We start from the raw sequence: 25,098 nt of genomic DNA on the forward strand, positions 1-25,098 counted from the left end.
TGCCAAGTTTGTTCCACAAGGAATATGTGGGCAGGGGAGCAGGGCTGCAGTCCAGCCAATCCCTTACGTGCCCCTGTCCTCAACAGGCGGCTGCACAGAGGGCACTATGCCACAGACACACCATAATAAGTATCAGGGACTGGTTCTCATCAGACCGTAGCGATATTTGAAGCACAGTCTTTTCAGTTTCAGAGCAAAGACTGCCACTGTGGGCTGCCTGATTGTAAAGTTAATTAGGAGAAAATGTCCAGTTAATTTTGATATTTTACTTGCTCCATGAATTATCACCTTCCTTTATTTCAAGCAGCCAGCCGGAATCACTTGCTGTTAAACTGATGGTTTTCCTTTTATGGTTTACAGATTTTGTGGCTAATTGTGAAGAAAACCATTTTTGGAATGCCTGGGCAGTACAAGCGTGAATCACAGCAGCAAGCCATTGCTTCTGTCTCCCAACATGTATCATGGAACTATTTTCTTCCATCCCTTTTGTAGTACAGTACATTCTACATAATGAATCATTTTCATGCAGAAATAGAAACAAGTGATGACTATGTTCACTTCACAACAGAGAAGAAAGGACTGGCATCCCATAATTAAATCTCCAGGTTTAGTGGCATTGTAACTAATTGCTGCACACACGGCCTTGAGTGTCAGCTGTAGGGAGGTTAATAGACCCCTAACACATGTTTCCTAACAAAATATGATTTTTTAAAATGTCAAATTCTGGTCCTTGGGGAAGATTCAAAGTAACACATTGATATTTAGTGCCATTTTGGATGTTGTAACACTGATAATGCCATACCTAAAAGCAAAATGAAATGCTGCTGTTCATGACACTGAGCTACCTGCCTACCATCTCTATGAAGGGAATGAGGGGAACAAAGCACCTGGGAATTGGATGTACAGTCTACAGCATTCTGGGGTGTGGGAGGTGAGATGCTTCGTTCAGGCACTTTGTTCGTCTCTTCCATCAATCCTACCTGTGTCACACACAGGTGCTGCTGAGTTGTGTCTCCATGAGCTGCTTGGAGCCAGGAGCATAGTTCTCAGGAGTAAAGGGCCAAACCTGACCTAGTAATCCTGCTGGGAGGCTGGGAATATTAACTCATGCTTATTGCCCTCCTAACGTGGCTGCTTGGGTTTTCTCCAGTCTGCAGCACTCACCTGCTTGGGATGTGGGCAGGCAAAGCCTAATCCTTCCTGCAGAAGATCATATAGGGATTCCCTTAGGTGCCTAGCTCAGCTCACAACAGATGTCCATTTTGTGGAGCATAGTAATGACTGGAGAGTTTGCCATTTTCCAGCTGCTCAGCATGGCCCATCATCTGGTTCTGCTGGAAGAAGAGACTGCAGTCACACTTACATTTTCAGTCTAGCAAATTCAGTCAGGTAAACTGAAGACGCCAGCTTTTAAATCCCAGTCTCTCTGTCTGAAGTGACTGCCCCTTCTGTAATACTCCAGTGGTAGGGTAACTTGAGCATTCTTCAGTGAGAATACATCAAGCTGCAGGTTTGGGCACACTTTAATTTTTTGCTTTTTTTTCTTTACTGGGAGGAGTGTGACTAGAGGGCTATTCTGTGGGGTGCCAAACCCACAGATGGGAATTATAATTACACAGTTGATATTGCCTGTGCAGTGATAGTTGACAATTTAATAAACAACATACACAATATACTGAATGGAGTAGTAAAATGGACCTGCAGTAGCCTTGAGCTTGATCTCTTGCAGTAAATCAGGAATTGTATTACAGAGGCCAGAGAAGTCACGCTCCTACTGAAGAGATTAGAGTTGGCCTCAATACTGAAAGGGCTGAAGGCATTTTAATTTTATGGAATTGTAATTTAAGCAAGAAGGAAATTTTACAGATTTTTTAATGCCACGTGGACATGATATGCATTCATGGACATGGACATGGGTGCATTCAATGCACTCACTCCTGTTTTCAGCAGCAGAAATAGTCATCCTTTGGGCTCATCTACAATCTGAATTCATCTTAGCCACACCACCAAAACACACCTCCTTGTAAATCTGGCAGATACTCTTAGTTCTTTTAAACCCTTAGAAGGGAAGAAATAAAACACTGTTTATCTTGTCTGTTTTTTAGAGGATGGTTAACATATATTGCTTTTCCCTATGCACACCAGAAACAACCTTCAAGGCTGAATAATCACAAAAGGAAACACTAAAGTGTTTTAGTAGCCATCTGAAGATATTTTGGCTGTAAATCCCATAAACACGAGCTGATGAGCTGCCCTTTTTTCAACAGCCATCTCATTGCAATTAAAAAGACAATTCCTGCAATACTGTTCTTTGCAAGATGTGCTTAAAACACCAATTCCCTGGTGTGCCGCAGAGCACAAAAGCCACAGGTCTAAGTCATGGGGGTAACAGGACCTCCCACATCAGCTGAGATGAAGTTGCTAATGATTGTCAGGGTATTAATAGATGAACTTATCACCCCCTTTTGCAACAATTTAAGGAGTTACTAACACCACATTTGTGGTTGCCATGCTCACAGTGATGTCAAGAGAACATACTCAGTGCCTCAACAGCTTCAGTGTCAAGTCTGTTGGTTTAGGTAAAATTTCACTTCACCTGCAGTTTAAAGCAAGAAGCAGACTGTGGCAGTGAAGCATCTGGGGCGGGGCACACCTCCTATTCTGCTGGTTTTGCTGTGGAAAGGGGCAACTTCCAGGACTGTCAGTAAGTGGAGGACATAACTCCATAGGCCACCACAGAGCCATTCACTGGATCTCATTTAGCAGTGCCTCTCTGGCAAGTTCGAGTTTATTTAAATAAGGCAGCCCCTCATAGCTCTCTGGATTGCCAGCTCAGCTAGTGCTAAGCTGATTTGAATTACTTCTCATATGCTCAGGTCACACATAGAGCTCCTATGCCTCAGCAAACACACGTCAATTTATGTACATGTTTTGCATTTCAGATGTCCATGAATATTTTATTAGTGGAAATAATCATTTGCATAGTACTTACTGAAGTAAATTTTTGAGGTTCTCAGGACTGCAGAACAAAGCAAACCACCTGGACTGAAAAAGAAGCAATTATGGTGACTTAAGGCACTTTTGACATAGTTTCTGTTTTATCAATAATGTCTACCAGTTTTTACTTTAAAATAACTGGCTGCTATTATGAGTACACTCAGACAGTGTAGCCAAATTTACTGTAAAATAAGGACCCATGTACATGACAAGGCACGAACAAACCAGAGTGTTTTTCTTCAAAATGGTTGGATTTTAGATAGCTCTGGTCTGAAAAGATTTGCATGCACAGTGATATCTACCAGGGTTGTGTGTCTGCAGAAGCCTTATTTTCCAGATGCTGAGTGAGGACAGCATCTAAAGTAAATTAGTATTTATGTCCCAGTTCAGCAAAGTTCATGCTTGATTTTTAGCGTAGGCTTCACCTCTTACTTAAGTTAATCACACACTTAACTGCTTTATTAAATGGGGATGAAATGAAGCATATCCTTAAGAACATACTGTATCAGGACCTACCCCACGGATGGTCAAGACTGAGGGCTTGATCCAGACACCTCTGAAATCAAAAGATTTCAGTGGCCTTTAGTTGAAGCACATAAATGGGAGTCACAGGTGTGCTTCAATGTTGTAGTACATAAATCAGTGTTCCTATCCCATAATTTTCATCTGATTTACTTGCATGCAAACCTAGGAGCTAGAACAGAGCTGAGGGTTTAATGCCCTGATATACTGTTAATACCTTGGAAGCAAGTCAGCAGGGACAGCACAATGACAGGACCCTCAAGGTACCAATACTTCCCAGACTTCCACATGACAGAGAAGAACAATATGGTGGAACTGAAGGTAGAAATTGACTCGTGGGTATGGCCCATCCTCTTGCATAGGTATTTTTCAGGGTTCTGTTCTTGCTTAAACACAGCTCCCCACAAAGCTAAGGCTCCACTGATTTTCTAAAGCACTTTTTATAATTAAGTAATTGCACAAAACTACTATAATAGAGAATGTTTTGGAGGAAAAAACCAGCTTTAAGATAAAAATTAAGACTTACATATTAAAAAACAATAGAAGAATTATAAATGGCAAATAGCCAAATACCTCTTTGGTAAGTTAATTCAAATTGAGCTGAGAATGTCAGATTTATCGCTGTGGGTAGCTTGACTGAGTGGCTCAAAATTCATATGCCACTTTTGTTTTCATCTCCATATTACTGAGATTGCTGCACTGTGCCAAACAAGTAAGCCTGGAAAAGAATTTCCTTGCTAGGATCTACTTTGAGGATGCAAGTTAGCAGAGGAGATAGACCCTCTCCATGATGAGTGAATTAGAATATACACATACCATGAGCATCAGTAAGGATCTGCAATGGGGCTGTTTTCTGCATGGCCACAGGTTCATGTAGTCTGTATTCAGTAGTCTTCTGTAGGTGCCCTGAGCAGTCTTCTAAGCTTCACTGAAGAGGAAAATAAAATCTCTGTTCAAGAGGTGAAAAGCTTTTTTGCTGTGTACCTGTCACACTAGACAGTCTCCTGTTCCCTATGCTGTCTCAAGCACAGAGATTCAGGACTGAGTACTGCCCACAAGGATAGACAACTTCTGAACAGTGGAGTTAAAATGAAGTTATCTCACAAGAATGACTGTGGACCCAAAAAGGTCAGAATAGCTGGAGTTCACCAAACAATTAAACACACCAGCTCTGTATTTTGAATAAAATAAGACCATGAGGAGAGAGGAGCAGCAGAGTCTGTGATTTTCAGAAAAATTCAAAAAGTAAATAAGTAGATTTATTTGGAGATTTCTTGCATCCACAAAAGGGAGACTGGTGGTGAGAACTGAAGAAATAGGACTAATATGAAAAAAAAAGTGTACCTTTAACTACAATGCTCAAATGTCTCTCTGGGGGAATTAAAAAAAGCGAACCAACCTACTTCTGTTCATGAAAATTGTGAAAACACAAAAGCAAAATATTCTGAGGAACATATTTTAAATCTCAGATGGTATCCTCCACTTGAGTTGGGCCTTTTTTCCTCAAAGAGGAAAGGCAGCTTTTAATTTGCCAATCATCCTAAAGGGGAAAATTTAATCGTTGATCTAGTTCAACTCTAGCAGACATTACAGGTCAAGTTTAGCTACAAAATTACAATTCCTAGAACCTCCACCCACTTACACTCTGAGAGTGAGCCACAGATGTTTCTCATCTGTGCATAAATGCTTACCTTGTCTTTACAACATAAGGTGCTGGGATTTCTTCAGGGTGCTTTTGAACCAGTATGTTGCTAACACTGTCCCTGTCATACCTCCAGAAATAGGAAGAGAGCACACAGAAGCACTTAGTAGCAAGATGCAAATTTGTGGTTTACAGATAGATAGACAACCTTCCTCTGCCTTCTCCTTTGAAACTGTGTGGGCTTCACTTGTTGAGTTGGGCTTCTTGCAGGCAATGGCACATGGCATAACTACCATTAGTATTGGCTGATGGAACAGGTAAGTTGAGTTTCTTGTGCAGTTTATTCTCTAAAGGCAGATTGGAAAAGGAAACTCTCTATTTGTCTCTATTTTAATTAGTGAAAAGCTGATGAAAGCACAAACCAATGTGGCATCCTAATTGTTTCATCAGTGAAATTATAAATAGATTCTTACAAAAATTATTGAAATAGCAAAACAATCCAGAGCTATGAAAAGCTGACACAAGCTTCTGGTCAGCTAGAGAACAGGCTAGAGTATTCTTCAGAGTTGTACTAGATAGGAAGTGAAATTTTGCCCTTTGGTATGATTGGCAAGTTAGAATCTGCCTTTCACCTTTGAAGAAAAAAGGCCCAACTCAAGTGGAGGATACCATTTACATGATTCCTTTCATCCTGCTAAACAAACAGTGAATGGATGTAACTCTCAGCAGTTTTGGTGAAAACAGGCTGCTTTGGCTCAGTGCAGAAGAGAGGCCTGAACACATAAACACACACATTTGAATAGAGGATGCATTTCCCCCATGCTTCCGACAGAAAATTTAATTGCATCAGATGTTCTCTGAAAACTGCCAGTTTGCTCAAGAACGTTCAGCATATTACCTCAATAACTGCTTGCCTACACTTCACAGACAGAATGCAATGAGGTACTTTTCTCTCAAATGCAGATGAGAAATAAGGTCTCAGGCTTGATAATACTTCCAATCTGCTTCACAAGCAGATGACTGATTTTAATTATCTTTCAACTGCTAACATGGAAGCAGACTTATCTTTAGATAGAGGCAGCCAAGAAAGCAAGGACAATGCATATGAACCCCTTTCCTGTTTTCCCCAGTTTCATTGCTTGGGTAATGAAGATTACTTTTTAAGAAGAGAAAAACAGCAAAAGCATTTTTTACATCTCTTCAGTAGCCAAAGAGAATTTATCAGAATCTTGGCAACAACACCCATGTTCAAGTGTAATTTATGCCAGATAAATGATAAATGTACATCATGGCAATTTAGGGATGTCCAGCTTGGACAACATGAAGATGTCTTCAGGGTATGTGGAGATGGGTCTCCTTAGCCAGTGCTTCCTTGGGGAAAGGCAAAACCAGGGAAATTCAAGGGAAAGCGAAAAAAAGCAGAGGAGAGATAACTTCGTAGCATTCCTTCCAAGGCCCAGCAAAGAACCACAAAAGGATTTTAAAGGTTTTAGGGAAGCTACTGCCTGCAGAAACCCCCACAGCATCAATCCAGTTATGCTGCTGTGCTGGAAGGGCATGGAAAAGCTAGCAGAGAGGCGTAACTTCCCTTCATGATTAGCCTGGGCATCACAGTCCATTTCAAAAATGAAGGAACTTGTCCTGTTGGTAGAATAATGAATCATTAAAACGACAAGAAGAATTGCTAAAGTGCTCCTTTGCTCTTGGCTTTCAGATGAACTTCCAAACTGGCTTTTAATCTGCCTGGTGGGGATGACTTCCTCAGAGAGTCAACAGAAGACAATCCTCTAATACTTTTTATCTTGGCAGCCTTTTAAAGTGCAATGCATGTATAAATAAATGCCATTATTAACTCCATGGAAAAATGCCTAGCATTCTCAGAGTTGAAAATGCAAATCAATTATGCAGTGTCTTAATTCTAGCATCTTTAAAAAAGGAAAAATTCTAATGACATATTACATTGCTTTGTGAATCAATTCCAAATTATTGGAAATTGTCACACATCCCCATTCATTAAAAAGCATTACTTTTAAGCATATTCAAGACATTTTAGATCAATGTAAAGACTACACTGACCATAGAGCTTTAGAGTAGACCTTAAATTATGATTTTCCTAGTCTGTCTGACTAATTTGGCAGCAATAAAAGACTGCATTTCCACTTCAGACACAGGGAGCTTCACAGGTCTTTCAAAGGCCTCAGGTTTAATTAGTCTTTGAAAAACAGTGGTTATTTAATAGGAAAAAAATTATGGTAGTCAGAGTCTTAAAGACCTTAAAAATAGAGGGAACTGTGAAACCCCACAGCCTTCCTGGGGTTGCAAATCTTCTAATGGTTCAGGAATCACAACAGAGTGGGAAGATGGGAGAGAGCTGATCCTCTTTTTCCCATTTTATTTCAAGAGCTGTGTATCTTAGCAGGGTGAAAAAACCTCTCTACTTAGTTTAAAAAATAAATTAGCTGTCACTCCAGAAAGAGACAACTTCTCTGCCATTCCAGGCACATAAAAAGCTGGCAAAAATGCCTTCTCTCAAGAGCCATTAGTAGCACATTTCTGGCTGCCAAAAAGCATGTGCATTTTAAGAAGGTACCACAGGACCAGGGATGTGCTGTAGTGATGATGCAGTCAGCAACTATCCAAATTTCAAGCCTGTCAGACCTGGAAGGAAGGGGTATACCTGTCTGACCTCTGAGGGGTTGCCTTGTCCCAAGGAGCCAGCCAGCACAAGACGGGATACTTAAATGACTTAAGGGAGAGGTACTGAATGGGGAGCTGGTATTGTTTGCTGCTCAGGGTGTCAATTACTACTGATAAGAGTACTGGTTTACTAATAGGGAAGTTTGACTCCTGAGCAAGTCCATGCCTACCCGAAGGTCTGATCTGCAAGATGAAGATTGTGTAATTGGAACAATCTAAATTCTCCATTCCAACTTTGGGGGCCATTAGAAATGTATAAACCCAGCTACCACCCTTGCCATTTGAGAACACTCTGCAGAAACAAGGCAGGGGTTCCAGCCCTAGAGTGTTGCTATCATTCAGAAAATAATGGTGGATTCATCTTGTGCCAATTATTAGACATTTGCATCAAACTTTTGTCTTCCTCTCATGCTATCCTCCTAATTTTATATTCTTTCACCCCCTTTCTTTTCCTTTTTTTCACTAACATTTCCTGTTTAGTTCCTCTTGAAAAAGCCAAGTACCAGTATGCAGTCACTGCAGAATGCTGCACGACATCCTGTTTGAATGGCAGGATCTTGGAGCAGGAACTATCTGCTACTCTGCAGACATACAGCACCCAGTAAAAAGCAGACCCATTCTTCAACAGCTTGAAGTTGAACCTCTCAATAATGTCATCAGGAGCTATTGTGTCACATCACCCAAGTTGTGCAGGGAATACACCTCATCTTTAGGCTATTACTGCTAAAGTCATCTTTACTGAATCTTCTGTGTCTAAGGTGTCCCAGTCGATCTTTGCACAATCTCTTGAACTGTATCTCAGGACTCTCAAGTTCAGGACACTGAAATAAATGCTCTCTTCTCCATAGTTCATATTTGAAAAAGCCATAGGAGGTATTTTTCTAAGGAGCAGGTAGAAGGGAGTCAACCATTTCAACAGGCAATTTACATCATCCAAAGATGACACTATGACATCAGACTTGGCCTTAGAGGAAACCGGACAACTAAGGTCCTCATCCCTACTCTGGTAATTTCTGTATTTTCTTCACAAACTTAGTGTAAGTCCTAAAGCCCCTTCTTTTTTAGTGTATACACAGCTGTCAACAACTGAATTCGTCAAAAACAGAGTAAATAGATAACCTGACAAGTTAACTATTCTTGTAGGAGAGAACATTTTTTCCAAAGCCAGAAACTGGAGCAGATATAAGCTAGTTCTCCTCATTCCAATCACAAATATGTACTAAATTATAAAGGGAGTTATAAATAGAAAAGAGAACTCTCAAATTCTCCGTCATCTCTTTCTCCATCCCAAAGACAATTCAACCTCCTTTCCAAGGTTCTGTGAAGCATAGGTATAAAATGCAGTACACAAGTTTCAGAATTGTCCCTTTTGGTTGATGACATCTTTTTTCTTTATACTCACATTGCATCCCCCAGAAAATTAATATACATTGCCACCTCAAATACCTACTATTCTCATTGGTAAAAAAAAGATTACTTTTCAAGACTCAGTTTTACAGGAGTTTTGCAGAGCTGAATGTTTTTAACTGAGAAGTCTGATTTAAAAAACTGAGTTAAACTTAATTGTCTATTACAGCATGAAGACTTCCATAGAAAAGCAATTTTTAAAAGCAGTATTTGAAGGAGAAATTTTCAAGTGTCTCTAGTGTTTCCCACCCACCACCACTGGAAGATTATGGGAACTCCCCTTAGTTACTCAACAGTTCACAAACCAGTTATTCTCTTAACTGGACTGAGTCCAATAGACACAGTATAGTCACAGAAGTGACACACACAAATGCAGGAAAGCAGTAATTTTATTACTCGTGGTGCCCAGGTTGTTGGTGAACAATTTCTGAGAGCGGCCCACTCTGCCAGAGCAGCAGACACGGCTGCCTTAGCCCTGAGAGCCAGAGCACCCAGAGTGCATTGCCTGCAACGGGGCCAGCAGCTGCTCTCCTGCATTACCTGCTTGTCCACCTTCTAAGCTATAGTATCACCCAAATAATAAGACTGATCTTATTAGCAGGCCCTTAATCCTCACTAACTTTCTCCTTTAGCCATTAGCTATCATTAATTTATTAAATGTTATCCTGACAGGCTGCAAATTGACCAGTTACTACAATTACTCATCCAGCCATGAATTTCCCCCATCAAAACTCCACACAAGTGATTATGAGCAGCTTTTTCAGGATGGCTCACCTACAACCCTGAGGTAGTGTCTTACTCCTGCCTGGTGATCCTAACTACTAGGGAGTGTTAGAGACCTACTCTAAAACTTACCAGGCTGTGGCATGCAACTGTGGGTCCTCTTTCACTGGAAGGGTCCCCAGAAGAAGGTAGGGTTGGACACAACAGTAAGCCCAGGAAACTAGCAGGAGCACTTCTGGGAATCATTTAGCTTGGCACCAACCTCTTGAGATCACCTAGCCCAACTCCCTGCTCAAAGCAGGATCTGTTGGAGACATTTGCCCAGCATGTCATCAGTTGGGTTTTGAATCTGCACAGATTCCACATCTTTTACCACTTCCTGTAAAATAAGTGTTTTGTCCTGTTCAAAGAGAGTATTTTCAAATCTATGCCCATTTCCCCTTGTCAGTGGTGCTACTAAGATTAATCTGGCTGTCTTCCTCCTCTCAGGGATCACTAGGATATCCCCCTAGGCCTACACAGGGAGAAGTCTTTGGGCCCAAGATTTCCCACTTCAATGTCCAGCTTGGACTAAAACACCACCAGCTGTTTTACTGCACTGCTGCGCCACAAAGGCTTTTGTTTTAGCTGGAACAGAACATGAGAACCTCCACACTATTTGACAGGATGATGGATTGTCTCTTGTAAAGCTATCAAAAGCTGAACTTGAAATGTCAGAGTGTTCCTACACACACACACACACACAAACATCCAGAAAACTGCCTAGAGTGACCCAAGGTGTTTCACAATTGCAAAAGCACCTGCAAGTGCACCTCAGCCAAAAGGTTCATGACCCATGCCATTAGCTTCCACCATACTTGACTTACTCTGTCTCAGAAGACATTCTTCCATTAGCAGAAAGTACTGTAATCTACCACTCCCATCCTGCAGTTAAACAATTAAGTAAACAGGGCTGTAAGACTTCAATTACTGACCTAGAAATCAGGCATTTCATTTACATAACAGCAACATGGACACTCACCCTAAACAAAACCAGAAGCTTTGATTCCTGACACTACAACACACCAAGCAGGGAACAGCTAAAGTGACTGTAAATAAAAGTGGCCTTCTCACACATTCATCTTGACAAAGGCCAATCTCTTGGCTAAGGCAGTCTTTCATCATCCTTGTGGGTCCCCCTCCTAACTCAGAATGTTGGGATATTGTGACATTCCACTGGAGAAGATCTTCCCCTTTTCACCTTAGATGTTTCCACATGCATGCAGAGCTGTACCAGAAGACTGAATGGGTTAAGTGTGATTCCCAACCTACTGAAAATCAAGACACCAGACTGACTAAACTGAAAGTTCTTGTCAGATCCCCGTTTGCATTACTTACCTATAAAAATGAGACATCCAATCTTCAGCAATTCAGAATCTCCAGTGGTTGTCTGATGCTTCTGGAAAACTTTCTTCAACCTGTGCCATCCTAAGTATGTCTTGCCCCAAGCTCTTAGAAGCACAGGATGAAGACTGGGTAGGAAGTGTCAGTTTGATCACTTATTTTCTAGAAGGCAAATCCTAACTGCTAGGAACTTTAGACTGCATAAGCTTCCTGAATCAGACTGCCAGCACACAAACAGTGGTTCTAAGAATTCCGATGGTGGCTATCAAACCACTTTTGACAAGCCTTCTCTGAAAGCCAGTAGAGCTGCTCATAGTCCTCAGAGAGCAGAGCTTTAAGATCAGTGACCATAAACACTTGATTAAGTGCTCCTGAATTTGGCTTGAACAGCTGTCCTAATTTTAGATGTTCACTGCATTTATAAATACATCAAAGATGACTGGAACAGTTTTAAAACATTAGGTAACTGCTCAGCTGGGAGCACTGAGTGGTACCCAGAGGCAGGGGCCAATGCTTTGTTTAAAGGCCAGCAGAACCCCCAGACAAGATAACCATACTGCACATGTACAGTCAAGGCAGTTGTTGCCAGGAGAGTAGAGAAGCAATGGGCACGAGCAGCCTCTGGCATCCTTTTGAGTTCTTGGATTCGTCCTTGGTAGAAACCAGGTTTGTCTTCCACTTTAAAAAAAATTAAACCTTGACAGAAAACTAGTGCTAGAAGCACAGCCATGCTTAATAGCAAATGAGGAAGATAATGTTTTCCTTCTGTACTTTGAGCTGACTGCATTCTGAACAGCAACTCAGACATGGCAGTTTCAGAAAAGCCCAAGTGTGAGACTAAGTTACCCCAATGTAGCAACTGACAGGGAATAAACTCCAAAATAATTAAAAGAAAGCAAACAGGTTTAGTTGTCCGAACAAGGAATTTTAATTTTAGGTCAACTATTGAACTAGGTCAACATCCAGTTCACAATGTCTACAGATAGTGGGCATAGCCAGTCACTACGGTAAGTTTATTGAAGCACCAAGCTCCACACAAGACTGTAAAATACATTTTAAACTACTAGTAAGAAAGCTTCTTCAAGTCAACAATACTATTAAGGGCCAGAGTTTAAGGACTAAGTTTTCACCTTCCAAGCTATTTTAAGACAGCCAATCCATTGCATAAGCAAACCAAACTGCTACATACTGAAACACAGAGCAGCAACTGCATTGAACAATTCCTGTAAATAATTCAAGGATACATTGAAACAGTATGGGTAAATTGTAATTTTTTATTGGAAAACAAATATACAACTTGGAATGGATTTGAGGCAAATCGTGCCATAAGCAGATTTTTTTGAAAATAAGTGGCTAAACAAAGTTTAAAAAGCATAGTAACAAGAGGAGAAAATGTTTTCTGGCACAGGACCAGCAGTACAAAAAAAACTTGTGTACGAGTACCTGGATAAATCACCCGTTTTGCATTAGTGCAACTTAAGTTTCATATTGTTGACTGTCAATCGTCTACAACGTTAAGACTCCACATTTCAACAACATGTTACAGGTATGGCCACAAACAAGTTACTGTGAAGTAAGCTAGGAGAATGACTTTTACAGTGCATTAGCCACACGATATATGCTATTCACATCATTTTATCCTGCAGTTAAGCTGCAAGAGTCCTTATCCTCCCATCACTGAAAGGGGTAAAAACTCCTATAGGAAAAACTCCTATGTACTCGAGAACTAGAACCAGCATGTTGCTTTAACTAAGGATCAGCTAATGCACGGTAAACCCCAGCTTACTTTATGTAACTTGTCACACTTGTCATACCTAAGTTTCCTAGAGAAAGCTACTTTAATAGACAATCCAGATGTTCCCTCAGTTAACCAACTTCATCTAACTTTAGATGTGCAGAAGGGCTTAAATATCCAGAGTAAGCCACATGCAACATTTGTTACTTAGATCAAATTTTCCAAAAATCAGAACAATGACAGTAAGATAAAGGAGAAAAACATGGAGGAATGGCCTTCTAATTACTATACATGCATAATCTTTTGACAGTAAGGGAAAAACCTTTTACAGATAAGTTACAAACAGAGAAAAGGCAAATAAACAATTTTGTACAAGAAATTTAACACATTCTGTACAACGTCTTCACTTCGCTGTCATCATTTGTACAAACTCTGTAAAAGGAAAGAGTTGCATAGGTTATTTGAAGGAAAAAAATCTGAATTGCAAGATCTGAGAAGTGGCCTTACTAGTGCTGAACATTGTTTCAAAACTGCATTTTCAGTTACATTCAAAAAAGCATCTTCAAGACAGTCCTCTTTTCCAGTAATCACACCTAAACTCCTCCTATTTTTAATGGCAAAAGGCCTTTATTTTTCCATAAGAGCTGGTCCCTCCGTGAACTGGGGAACAGCCTTACTTCCAAGGGTCCTATGCCCACGGACTTACAGATGTGGACAAGATATCCAAGAATGACTAAAAGATCACCACAAATCACACTGAAGTGACAATCAACTAAGTAAGTGTACAGGCAGACTTTGTGTTGGTTTGAACTTTTATTTTCCAGAGCAGAATAGTTAAGTCTTACTATTTTATTTTGCTTGGCTGGCTTTAAGCAACTGATTCAATGCTTAGTCATAAACCATTTCAAGTTAGAACCCACAAAATAGGATTCTACATTCATCTTGCTGAAACAGTTTCAGGTACAATAATGACAGGAAACCCAGAACCTAAAAGGAGTTAACTGGTTGCTCAAGTTTTGAAAGAGCAACTGGAAACAATTGGGACACAGACACTCTCCAGTGCCAGTCTCTGAACAGCCTACTCAAACAGTGATGAAGCAGCAGCCTTGTACATAAAAATTAGTTTTCACTCACAGATGTCTGTGTACCCTTAGGCCACAATGAAAAGGTCCTCAAAGGGAAGGCATACCTACACCTCCGAAACAGCACAGACATTATCTGAAAATACCCTAGATATTTTCTGTAACACGTTCAAAAAATCAAAATGAAAACAAGCTTAGTGTGTCTCAGCTGCAAACAACTGCCTAAAGGAACTCCTGCTTGCGTGACTTCATTTACAGTTTCATGTCAGAAAGAGAGAAACAGAAAGAGATTACTGTTGCAGCTGATTTATGTGAAATAAATGTATTTAAAAGTATCTTCTGAAGGTCTTGAAATTTCTGCATATTTTAGAGGCTTTCCCCTTTTGATCAGCAAGTAATTTTAAAAGCATTGATGACAAATGAGTGACATCCTACAGTCAGGTCAACATGCATTAGTTAACAGAACAGTATGAACAGTACATGAACATCTCTTGACAACTTGCTTATTCTAATGGTCATTAGACATCATTAGATTTACAAAGTCAATTCTTACCCTGTAGAGCCAAATAGCCCTTTTTTGCCTTTGGCACAAAGGCAGCAATAACACTTAAACCCATTGAGAGGCACACAATGTACATACTAATTGAAGATTAGCTTAAAGGAACACTGTGTGTTCAGATGAACTTGTCTGAACACTGCTCTATTTAAACTTGGTGTGGCTACCAGCACCCGCACAAGAACAAGCATGACAAGTGCTACACAAGAAGAATCAATTAACAACTCCTTACCTTCATAGTTTACTTGACCATCACCATCAATGTCTGCTTCCCTAATCATTTCATCAACTTCTTCATCTGTTAGCTTCTCCCCCAGATTTGTCATCACATGACGGAGTTCTGCAGCACTAATGTAACCATTACCATCCTGGGAGGAGAAAAAGGAACACTGGAATAGACTTGCCTAAGGCCTAATGACTTAACTATGACTTAAGAACATGGCAGAGCAAATTGAGCATTAAGAAGTTAACACAGCCTTAACCACCGGCATTTGCACAAGGTACATGAGAGCTGTAAGCATATCTTCAGCATTGTCCAATGTCTTTGGGCATTGTAATATTATCTTACAGTCTTTGACTGTCCTATTCTGACATTTTTAAACCATGAACAATACAATCAGCACCTTTTGCAACTTCTTAGGTGATGGATGCCTATTAAATCACATGACTGTGGTTCAAGTGGTCATTTCTTAGAACAGAAGCTACTTATCTGATTTGCCCGTTTCATGGGAGTCCAGCATAAAGCCACAAGGACTTCAGAGATGACTTGTACACATCCCAGTACTAGTTGGGACACTGGATATTGAAGTACTAGTGTACACCAACTCAACTGATATTTTCCTCCCCACACCCCAAGGCACCTCACATCATGTTTTCAGCTCCAAGGAGCATCTTAAGTAAGATGAGTAACTTTAGATTCTTTTAGCAATTTACTTAGCAAAGACTACATGAAAGACTTACAACATTAACATTTTAAATACTTAAAACAATTTCCTGCCAGTCATCTGGAAGTATTTCATTATCACAGCAAGCAGTACTTTAAATTGTGTCACTTTTTACTATCCTGACAACTCATCTGACTTTCCCATACCACCTCAGAAGACTGAGCTTCAGGGTGACTGGCCAGCCCAGAGGCTCTGTGACAGGACTGCAGGTACCCCTCAGATCTGTGAGAAAGCACATTACAAGCAGACCAAGTTTTCTTAACAGAAATATTCCAGGTAGACACTACAGTACCTTGTCAAAGACACGGAACGCTTCTCTAATTTCTTCTTCACTATCTGTATCTTTCATTTTTCTTGCCATCATTGTCAGAAACTCTGGAAAGTCAATTGTGCCATTGCCTGAAAGGTTGAAAAATCTTTGTTAGAAAAACAGGGTTTAGGCACTTTATTAAATTACTTATCAGTAAAGTTCTTACCATCAGCATCTACTTCATTGATCATATCCTGTAGCTCTGCTTCTGTGGGGTTTTGACCAAGTGATCTCATCACTGTCCCCAACTCCTTTGTAGTTATAGTACCATCACCATCCTTGTCAAATAGTGAAAAAGCTTCTTTGAATTCTGTAGAAAACAAAAAAAAGTTAATCCCTTAAGCTTTGAAACAATCAAAAAATTCACTTCTACTGATTGCTGCAAGTTACAAAATTTGATTTCAATCTTCTAAGAAAATTTTGGTATACTGCTCAGCCTGCTATAATTACAATGGCAATATGGCAACATCAGCATCTGAAAACACACCCACCAGTCTACTGATGAACCACATGTTGACCTAAATTAGGATGGAAGGTCATCCATTTCCAAAAGACTCAGATGTTTGTTACTGTCTATCTTGAATAAGGGTTCCTAATATGGAGCTGAAATAGCTGTCTGCAACTACAATGATCCACATCCTTGGTAGGAATTGCATCTCAAAATAAAACAATATGGAATTGCTACGAGAAAATTGAAAAAGATACTTTAAAGATACATATGCTACAGCTTAATAGCACTTTTGTTACTAATAGAGGAGATGAGTCAACGGAAAAAGGTATTATCAGACCAAACTACACCCAAGTTTCTCAATATAAGCCACTTCCGCTGGACACAGATGTCTGAACATTGTATGCTACCACAATTGTTCCAGGAGGAAAGCTGCTGGAGTCTTCATTCTGAAAAGCTGCTCACAAAACTGCTCCAGCCCTACTGTATCCTTAAACAGCCTTCACAGAAATGTTTCTGACTAGTTCTAAGACTGCTTTGCCGTGTTTCAACACTACCTCTTAACCCCTTACAATGGCTGTACTGTAGCCAGGAATATTAATACAAGCATAACATGTTTAATTGTCCAGTCCAAAAATGGAGTTGCTTTTAATCCATGCCATCTGTCTTTGGCCACAGACCTTAAACTAGCTCACTGGACTGTGGAACCTCACACACACATGACAGTTAAGCACAAGCATCTTGTCTATTCCCTTGCAGACTTCAGATCTCTTCACAGCTTTCAAGCCATCTGAGAGATCATGGCTCTGGACAACCTGTCAGCTCAAGGGTACTCCTGCATCAGAATTATTTCCAATCATTGTTTTTTTCAACATTTCCATGCAGCCAGCTTTCCAGATGGTGCATTTCCCAGACCAGAATCAGTCACAGTAAAAGCTGTGTTTTCACACGACCTGAATGAAGCCTTTACTTCATACTCTGAAACTCTTGGGGTGAGTACAAGCTGGCAAGTGTTAAAAATTCAACTATAAAGATAGGTTTTTACAGTTCATGAATACAGCTACAACACCAGAGTCACACAGTCAAATCCCACAGAGGGGAAAAAACCCCACTACTCGTCTACATTTAAGCCTGAAGTGTCCCAAGGGCCAACCCCCACTGTTCAGCCCATCAAAATCAGAGTAAGGCTACCACAGGACCAGTAGAAACAGTTTCAAGCCAACAAGCATTAATCACAAAGCAGAAACAAGTAGATACAACCTATACCTGCAATTCCTTCCAAATGGTCTTTGGGGGGCTAGTTTCAGTTATCTTGCAGGCAACAAACAGATTTTTAAGGGCTAAGCTCCTACACCAGGGAAGAAAATGCTTTTGGGTCAATCCTAGTAGAGACATTCACAGTCTATCATGGAAGAACCTCAAAAGGGGAAAGTTGCATCCTCATGAAGAGTCAAGTGCTCAAGCGTTATTCAAAACATTTAGCTGTTAACCCCTTCATCCTTCATGTGAAAGCCAACCATCTCTAACCCAACATAAAGCACACTTCACAGTACTCCACCGACTCTGCTTAGAAAGGGCAATACTTCATTCATACACAAAACTCAAAGAATTGCTTCCTGTAAGATGGGCATTTTAATGGTGTGTTCTCAATACTTGGAAGAAACCATTCCAAGGACAACTCTACCCTTCTTTTACTCAAAGTTGCAATAGGTTAAGAAGCAATCAGCTGTAAATCATGAAGAAAATAAAGCAAGTCGAAGATTAGCAGCATATTCCTGCTTGAAATGTTGAACCAAGTTAAGAATACCATTGAAGTACCTCTCTAACCACTTCCAGGAACCACCTCCAGTAATTAGAACAAAGGAGTGACAACATACACAGATGCAGTTAGACTAGAACAAGAACAACCTGGCATAGCTTTGGAGGATTTGCAGCCACGGCTAGTGAAGGCACCTATGAAACACTGAAGTTTAGTGAGCAACTCAATTCTGGCATCCTGCAACATAAGGTTATAAAACATACCATGGACACTTAAACACCTTGATTCCATATAGCATGTAAAGCAAATCCTCTTTATTCCACACCAAACTGGCAAATAAAAATTCTCTGCTAAGGCTACAAGGTTTCAGCCTTTCCACCCTTCAGAAAAGCATCCTGCATCCCGAGAAAAAGACTGCTTCCAGGCCCCATGAAAGACATGCTAATCCAACAATGTGAACTCTAAGAACCTAGCTCAGAATGTTCTTTTAACCAACCATAAGTTCTGAGGCATCTGTGCACCACATCACCTTTCCAAATGAAGAGGCAGCCTTCAGTGACCTAATATGTTCAGTGAACCAGGACTGCCATACCCACTGCTACACAATTTAGCCAGCTATGTCTGGAACTTTCATAGGAGAATGTCAATTGTTCTCTTCACAGCTACCAGGACCTCAACACTTAAACACGTCTATTTCTACTATGACAAATTTTAAATCAGTGTTGTGGCTAAATCCCCAGCAGAGAACCACAGCACACAAAAAGAACAAGACAGTGAACACCATACATAGGCCTGCTTAAACACAGAGCCCATTTAGAACTCTGGAGTGCAGGGGAAGGATAGCTCACTTGACCAGTTGGCTTTGGGACAAAAGCATCTTCAGGCTGCTCTGCCATCTGACCACCCCTTTGTAATACAGTCCTGACCCCATTACCTCTGTAATACAACACTTACCCAAAGGGAGAGCCACCTGACTTAGCAACTTCAATTCTTACTGAATGAAACAGCAGCCACTATTACCATTCTGTAGCTACTTGGCTTTCAGTATCAGTCTTTCACATAAACAAAATCTGGAAAGGTTTTCACCCCTACCTACACTGACAAGAAGCTTCAGTCCTATATGATCAACATGTTCCACAGGAAATGCCATCTGGAACCTTTAACAACTGCACTGTGATGCTTCACAGCAGAGGGGGAAGGATTTAAGTCCTGGGGAAGTGGCTGCTTTAAGTACTCTGGTTTTCTGTTTTAGGAATGGCAATGTAATGTCACCTCTGCCTTGCAGTACCATTTCCTATGTCTGCCTTCAAACCAAATGCTATGGATCCTCAGGGAAGCTCAGTTACAATCGTGGTGGCTCAAGTTCTTGTAGCCAGTCTCTGTAAAACATTTAAACTGCACCTCTAAGAGTCCTCCCATATGTCTGCTTTCAAACCAAACGCTATGGATCCCCAGGGAAGCTCAGTTACAATGGTGGTGGCTCAAGTTCTTGTAGTCAGTCTTTGTAAAACTGCACCTCTAAGAGTCCTCCCATACAAAACCACTGGCCTCCAACAGCAAAACTAAGCAGATGCAACCTTTCCTAAGCAGTACTGAGAATGATTCCTTCACACACCACCAATGGGCTTATGTTTTCACAGCTGAGGTTCATGGTTTACTTGCAAATACATTTGCTTAACAACACATCACAGCTGCCCAGAAAGTTGGCTACTAAGATATACTTTCAATCCTTCCATGCAGTTGAAAGCCTCTATTCCTGTATGACGCCTCATCAATATTTACTTTTGCCTCAGAGGAGTACATGATCATTACTGAATACCTAAAGTTTACACTAATCCCAAGGTAGTGTTAATAAGCTTCCTGATTATATTCCATAATTAGCTACATCAACTAATAAAGCTTTGACAATTGACAACTGGAACAATGAACCATTACTGGAAAGACAGCAGTGACAACTGATAAAGCCTGCTCTAACTAAACTGATCACAAAACCCTTATGCTATGTAGGCCAGTTCCCAAAAAAAAAACCAAACTGAAGTTGAACTAAATTTGGCTTGTGCTTACTTGTAAGACACTACCATGGCAACAAGTAAATAGACTAAGGACTTTCCACAAAACCATAATTAGTCTCCTTTGAGTAAAAGCAAGGCTCTAAAGACTAAAAGCTACAGAAGAATGTTCTTAACACTTCAGATTTGGCAATTATGGCAAAAACAAACCAGCTCATAATGACACTTCTGTTTAATACAGTGTCTTCAAGAGCTACACCATAACTAAATAGTAGTATCTCAGAGGCTGTTCTTTGTATGCTTGACCTGGTACTATTAGCTCAGCAGAACCCTAACATCCTCTAAGGTAATTTCACGTGACAGTTATGCACATAAGACTTTCCAGTATTAACACTATACACTTGTCAGATCAAAATCATTACATTCTTGAACATCTGTGGCAAAGCTGAATTCTGTATTACCAGCTTTAAGTCCCATCTATTACTGAAGTTAAGATCAGTCTACTGAGAGAAATGGGACAGATAAGTTTGGGCAGCCTGCATGGGTAGGACATAATAACCACAAGTTGTTGCCATTAGTAAATGGCTGCCAGTGCACATAACCTGTTTCTAGGGGGCCAATACCAAGATATAACAGATGAATATTTATTTAAGCATTTCAGAGCAAGTGCCAGACCATCAGAACAGCACACACACAACACTTGTGTCCAAGTACACAATATAGTTCCAAATATGGAATATCAAGAGTTGTCATCATGAAGCCAGTCTCTGCTGTCATCAACAAGAGCCACTCAAACATCTCTGCTGACAGGAGACAGCAAAGTAAATTATTTTTGCCTTCTGTTAAAAAAGCACTGCAGATTCCAAGCCTTCACCAGATCTGTTGTCATCCCCTGTGCCCCACTCCCCCTTTCAGTCTGCACTTGGGACAATTTTGTAGTCATGAGAGAAAAATCACCAGTCTCCTAGCCAGAAAAGCTGTGAGGATTGTTTAACTATATTAACTACACAACTATAATTCATTATATCCATGGTGCTTTTACAGTAGATAAGCCTTTAAAAATTAGGTGACAAATTAAAACATTCCACCATAGTATTTAGTATCTAAGAACGCTAAATGTCTTGTGTAACACAGACTGTCATTGGATTAGGAGATGTGCCAGGTCAAGTAGGAGTAGAAACACAACACAAAAACCTCACCTGCAATCTGCTCTTCTGTCAGTTGATCAGCCTGCAATAAAAGAGAATATGATTAAAGTTGGAGCAAAAGTTCAAGGCAAAATACGACAGACTTGTAGAGGCCTCTTGAGAATGGTAGTTGCTCTTCAGGATTGATTTGTAACATTCTAGAATAGTTCTAATAAAGCTCAAAAGTCATCAGGATTGCTTGCTAAGAAGGAACTGACAGCCTTTTGTCCTCTCTAGACCCTGCAATATCCCATATACTCGAGTAATAGATTACCACATGTATCAATCAATCAACAATCTAAGCAGTGCTAGAAGCTCAAGGCACACAGGTCCCTTTAAAACCACAGACCGGTTTTAAAAACTCATTTACACAGCACACTACTTACTAACTGCAGCTTCAACACAAAACACTTTAGGTCTCAGTAATGCAATAGTAACCTCCAAATGCCAAATTTAAGGAAGATTAGCTAAATCAGAAAAATATACTCTTCACTAGAATTAAATCATCCCCTGATTTACATGAAACTTCATGTCCAAGACCTGGCTGTAAAAGACAAGACACCAGCTTCAGCCCAAATGGGTCATTTCAGTGGCATACAGCCTGTCTACACTTTGTTTTAGCCCATTGTCTGCATTGACTCAGTCAACATAAGGTAACATGGACAACAGAGAAAGGTTCTGCAGTCTAAGACAATTTCTGCACCAATTGGGTAAGCTCAGTGTATACCTCATTCTCCTCTCTCACCAGTTTTGAATTCATTAGATTTGATAGCAATGAAAACCATCAATCTCCCAGGCCAAACCCAAAATGAACTTTGCTCTTGAAAGAACATCATGTTTGAGGACTGTAGAAATACTCTCCCTAGGTTCTCAAATCAGAGGATTCTTCAAATTCCGGATTCCTTTAGTTGAGTTGCAGTAACAAGGTAACACACCTCCTCAGGAAGGGAAACTTCCTGAACCCTTTACTGAAGCATAAAAAATACAGAAAAGACATATTCATTGCTGAAATACACCACTGCTTTTTCAGCTTCTTTCCTGTTGTGACCATTTAAACAGCAGCCTTTTTATAATTACTGCAATATTGACTGAAAAATTTTCTGTCATAACTATGCCCACCAAAGTCTCACTCCACATTAGCATCTGTCAGGGAAAGACATAGAAAACTCTATTTACAATACCTGTCAATTTTTAATTCACCAATTTCAATTACATTTTTATGCTGCATGGGAACATTTAAGTTACCAGCTGCTGGTTATTCTTCTTGTAACAGAAGTGAAGGTGGCTGCTTGAGCAGTTGTACAAATGCTGAACTGCTTACAAAACCCTCTGTGCACACAGTACAGCAACAGCCCAAGATAAGGCCACACACGGGCTGGGGCTCACCTACTTTAAGAATCAAGATCAGGCTGCTGAGGAACTCCTAAAGCAGCAGACAATGGGTGTTGGCAGCCACAGATTCATCTCTGCTGCAGGAAGTACTCCCATGCAGGTTCCACTTGTTGTTAAAGAAGACTAGCATGGCAGCAGTACTGCTGAGAACACAACCAATTCAAAACTAAGCTTTTGGATGGAAGTGTTCTGCTGGTCCCTTAGCAGAAGCCTAACAGATTTTCACCTGTCTGCAGAGTATCATTAACACAGACTCATACATTTGCATGCTATTTACATTTTTATTGTTTGAGTGAAGAGAATGATGTGCTACATTTCCATAAGATATTTATATCCACAGAAAACTGTAGATCAGACATAAGCAGTAAGAACCTAGTTTATTTATTTAGGTCAATACTTATGGGTTACCAAGTTGAGTCACCTACTGTTTTATATAAACAATTTTATATGAAGACATGACATAGCAGTATGTAAGACGTTATGCATTCCCAAACTCTTCTTTCTTTATAAATATTAACTCTTCCAGCAATTTAAGACATCTAACCATGAATTTGGATGAGCTCTGACAATACCTGTAAGAGGTGCAGGGTTTGAGAAGAGCACAAAGCTTATTAGAAGGCACAGGTATGAAGCAGTTGAAAGATAAGCGGGGAGGTGGGGCAAGGTTGAACAAACACCATCTGTACTCTGCAGTGCTGGGCTCTGCAGGCACTGCTGCGCAACAGCAGTAAAAGGCGGAGCCAGCCAGCCTGCCAGCTCCCAGCCTCCCGTGCCACCCAGGTGGAGGGCCAGCAGCCTGGAACCATGCCTGCCGCTTCCAGGCCACCGTGGCCTTCCTAGAGGGGCCTCCCGGAGTTCTCGATAATGGTGCAGCACACGCGTGACAGCGTGCACACCTTCCCCCGTGCAAGGCAACTCGCAGGCGGTTTAACGCTGGCTGTGAGGTGTCCTTGCTGGAGGTCTGACATGCTCTTACTGCGGCCGAGACCACGCGAAACCCTCTTTGGTGCCATCGCAGCTTTGACGTGGCTTTCTGCGATTCACGTTGCAGCACTTGAACTTTCATAGCGATAGCTCCCATCCCCCCACCCCCAGGCTGTGCGGAGGGCCTGACAAAGGAGGCAAACCTCCCAGGAAAGCAGGGGAGCTGCTTTGCTGTGTGCGCGGCCGGTTCTGTGGCACACGCAGCCTCTAGAGGTAGAGTTCCATTACAGCCGCTATGGCTGCGGTGCAGGCACCAGTGTGGGAGCTCCTTCCTCCACAGCGCTGCCCAGTGCAGAGCTACAGCAAGCGGCAGCGCAGGTGACACCGCTTCCCTCTGAGATCTGGCTCCTCGGTGTGCTTCGCAGGCATCGCATCTGAAGGGACAATTCTGTTCTGTTCTAACTAAAGAACAAAAACCGGACTAGACTATATAGACTAAAATCAGGTTTATGGTAGGTTAGCTTGTTTTGGGAGCAAATCATTCTGTCTTATCTCGTATGGGCAACACTGGACAGTCACAGGTTGAGCCAGTCTGGTCTGTCAGGATGAACTATAACCACATTCAAAGTGTCACTGTGCCTCCTGGACACACCCATTTTTACACAGACCTTGCTTGAAGATACTCCATTTTTGGTTCTGCACAGATGATGACTAAATGCAGTAAGTCTTTTGTTACTACATTCATTGCTGTTTTTTCCCCCCTGCTTTATGGATGGTTTGCTGTGTAAGTTCACAATTCAAGCTAAAGAATAAATTCAGGCTTCTATTCACCAAATTTCTTTGCCCGGAGACAGCATTTCAAAAAACCCCAAATTTTAAGTAGCCATCGTTTACATTAAACGTGATGAGCTGACAGTCATTTGATTCCTCAGAAGAAAATAATGAATGAAAAGACAATTCCACTCTACTGCATCTTCTCTTAATGCAGAGATAGCACTAAGTGGTCAGTGGTGCTGCTTTTGCAACAGAATTGCTCCTTTTAGTACGTTTCTCAGCATCCACTTGTTTTCATTTTAAAAAACCAACAAACGTTAAACTCACATCCTTTAGACTGAATTTGAAACTATTCCCCGATTTTACAAAATGCGTTCTATTTCGAAGTGGATTACAATTCGCTAGTAATATTAAAAACGCAGTCCTCCGCAATGACCAAATCGGGAAGCAGAATTTCTTAAAAAAAAAAAAAAAACACAAATAATCCCTTATCCAACAGAGCCACCAACAGCATGGCGCTACCACGGAATCGACAGGGGCTCCAACGCGAACTGACAACAGGTCTAGCGAGGAGGGCGATGGTGCAGTGAGGCACAGCCTGCCCCTC

At 40.9% G+C, this 25,098-nt stretch overlaps 1 protein-coding gene across 1 annotated transcript; it reads right to left on the minus strand.

The window, feature by feature from the left end:
• Nucleotides 1-12,275: 12,275 nt before the first annotated feature.
• Nucleotides 12,276-21,542, minus strand: CALM2 (calmodulin 2). Its single transcript, XM_014308572.2, has 5 exons — nt 21,414-21,542; nt 16,165-16,308; nt 15,981-16,087; nt 14,977-15,112; nt 12,276-13,538 (listed from the first exon to the last, which is right to left on the minus strand). Exons 2-5 carry the CDS (start codon nt 16,232-16,234, stop codon nt 13,510-13,512), a joined length of 342 nt encoding a protein of 113 aa, XP_014164047.1. The 5' UTR covers nt 16,235-16,308; nt 21,414-21,542; the 3' UTR covers nt 12,276-13,509.
• Between the last annotated feature and the right edge of the window lie 3,556 nt (nt 21,543-25,098).

Source organism: Geospiza fortis, unplaced genomic scaffold (genome assembly GCF_000277835.1).
Source record: "Geospiza fortis unplaced genomic scaffold, GeoFor_1.0 scaffold41, whole genome shotgun sequence".
Classification (NCBI taxonomy): Eukaryota; Metazoa; Chordata; class Aves; order Passeriformes; family Thraupidae; genus Geospiza; species Geospiza fortis.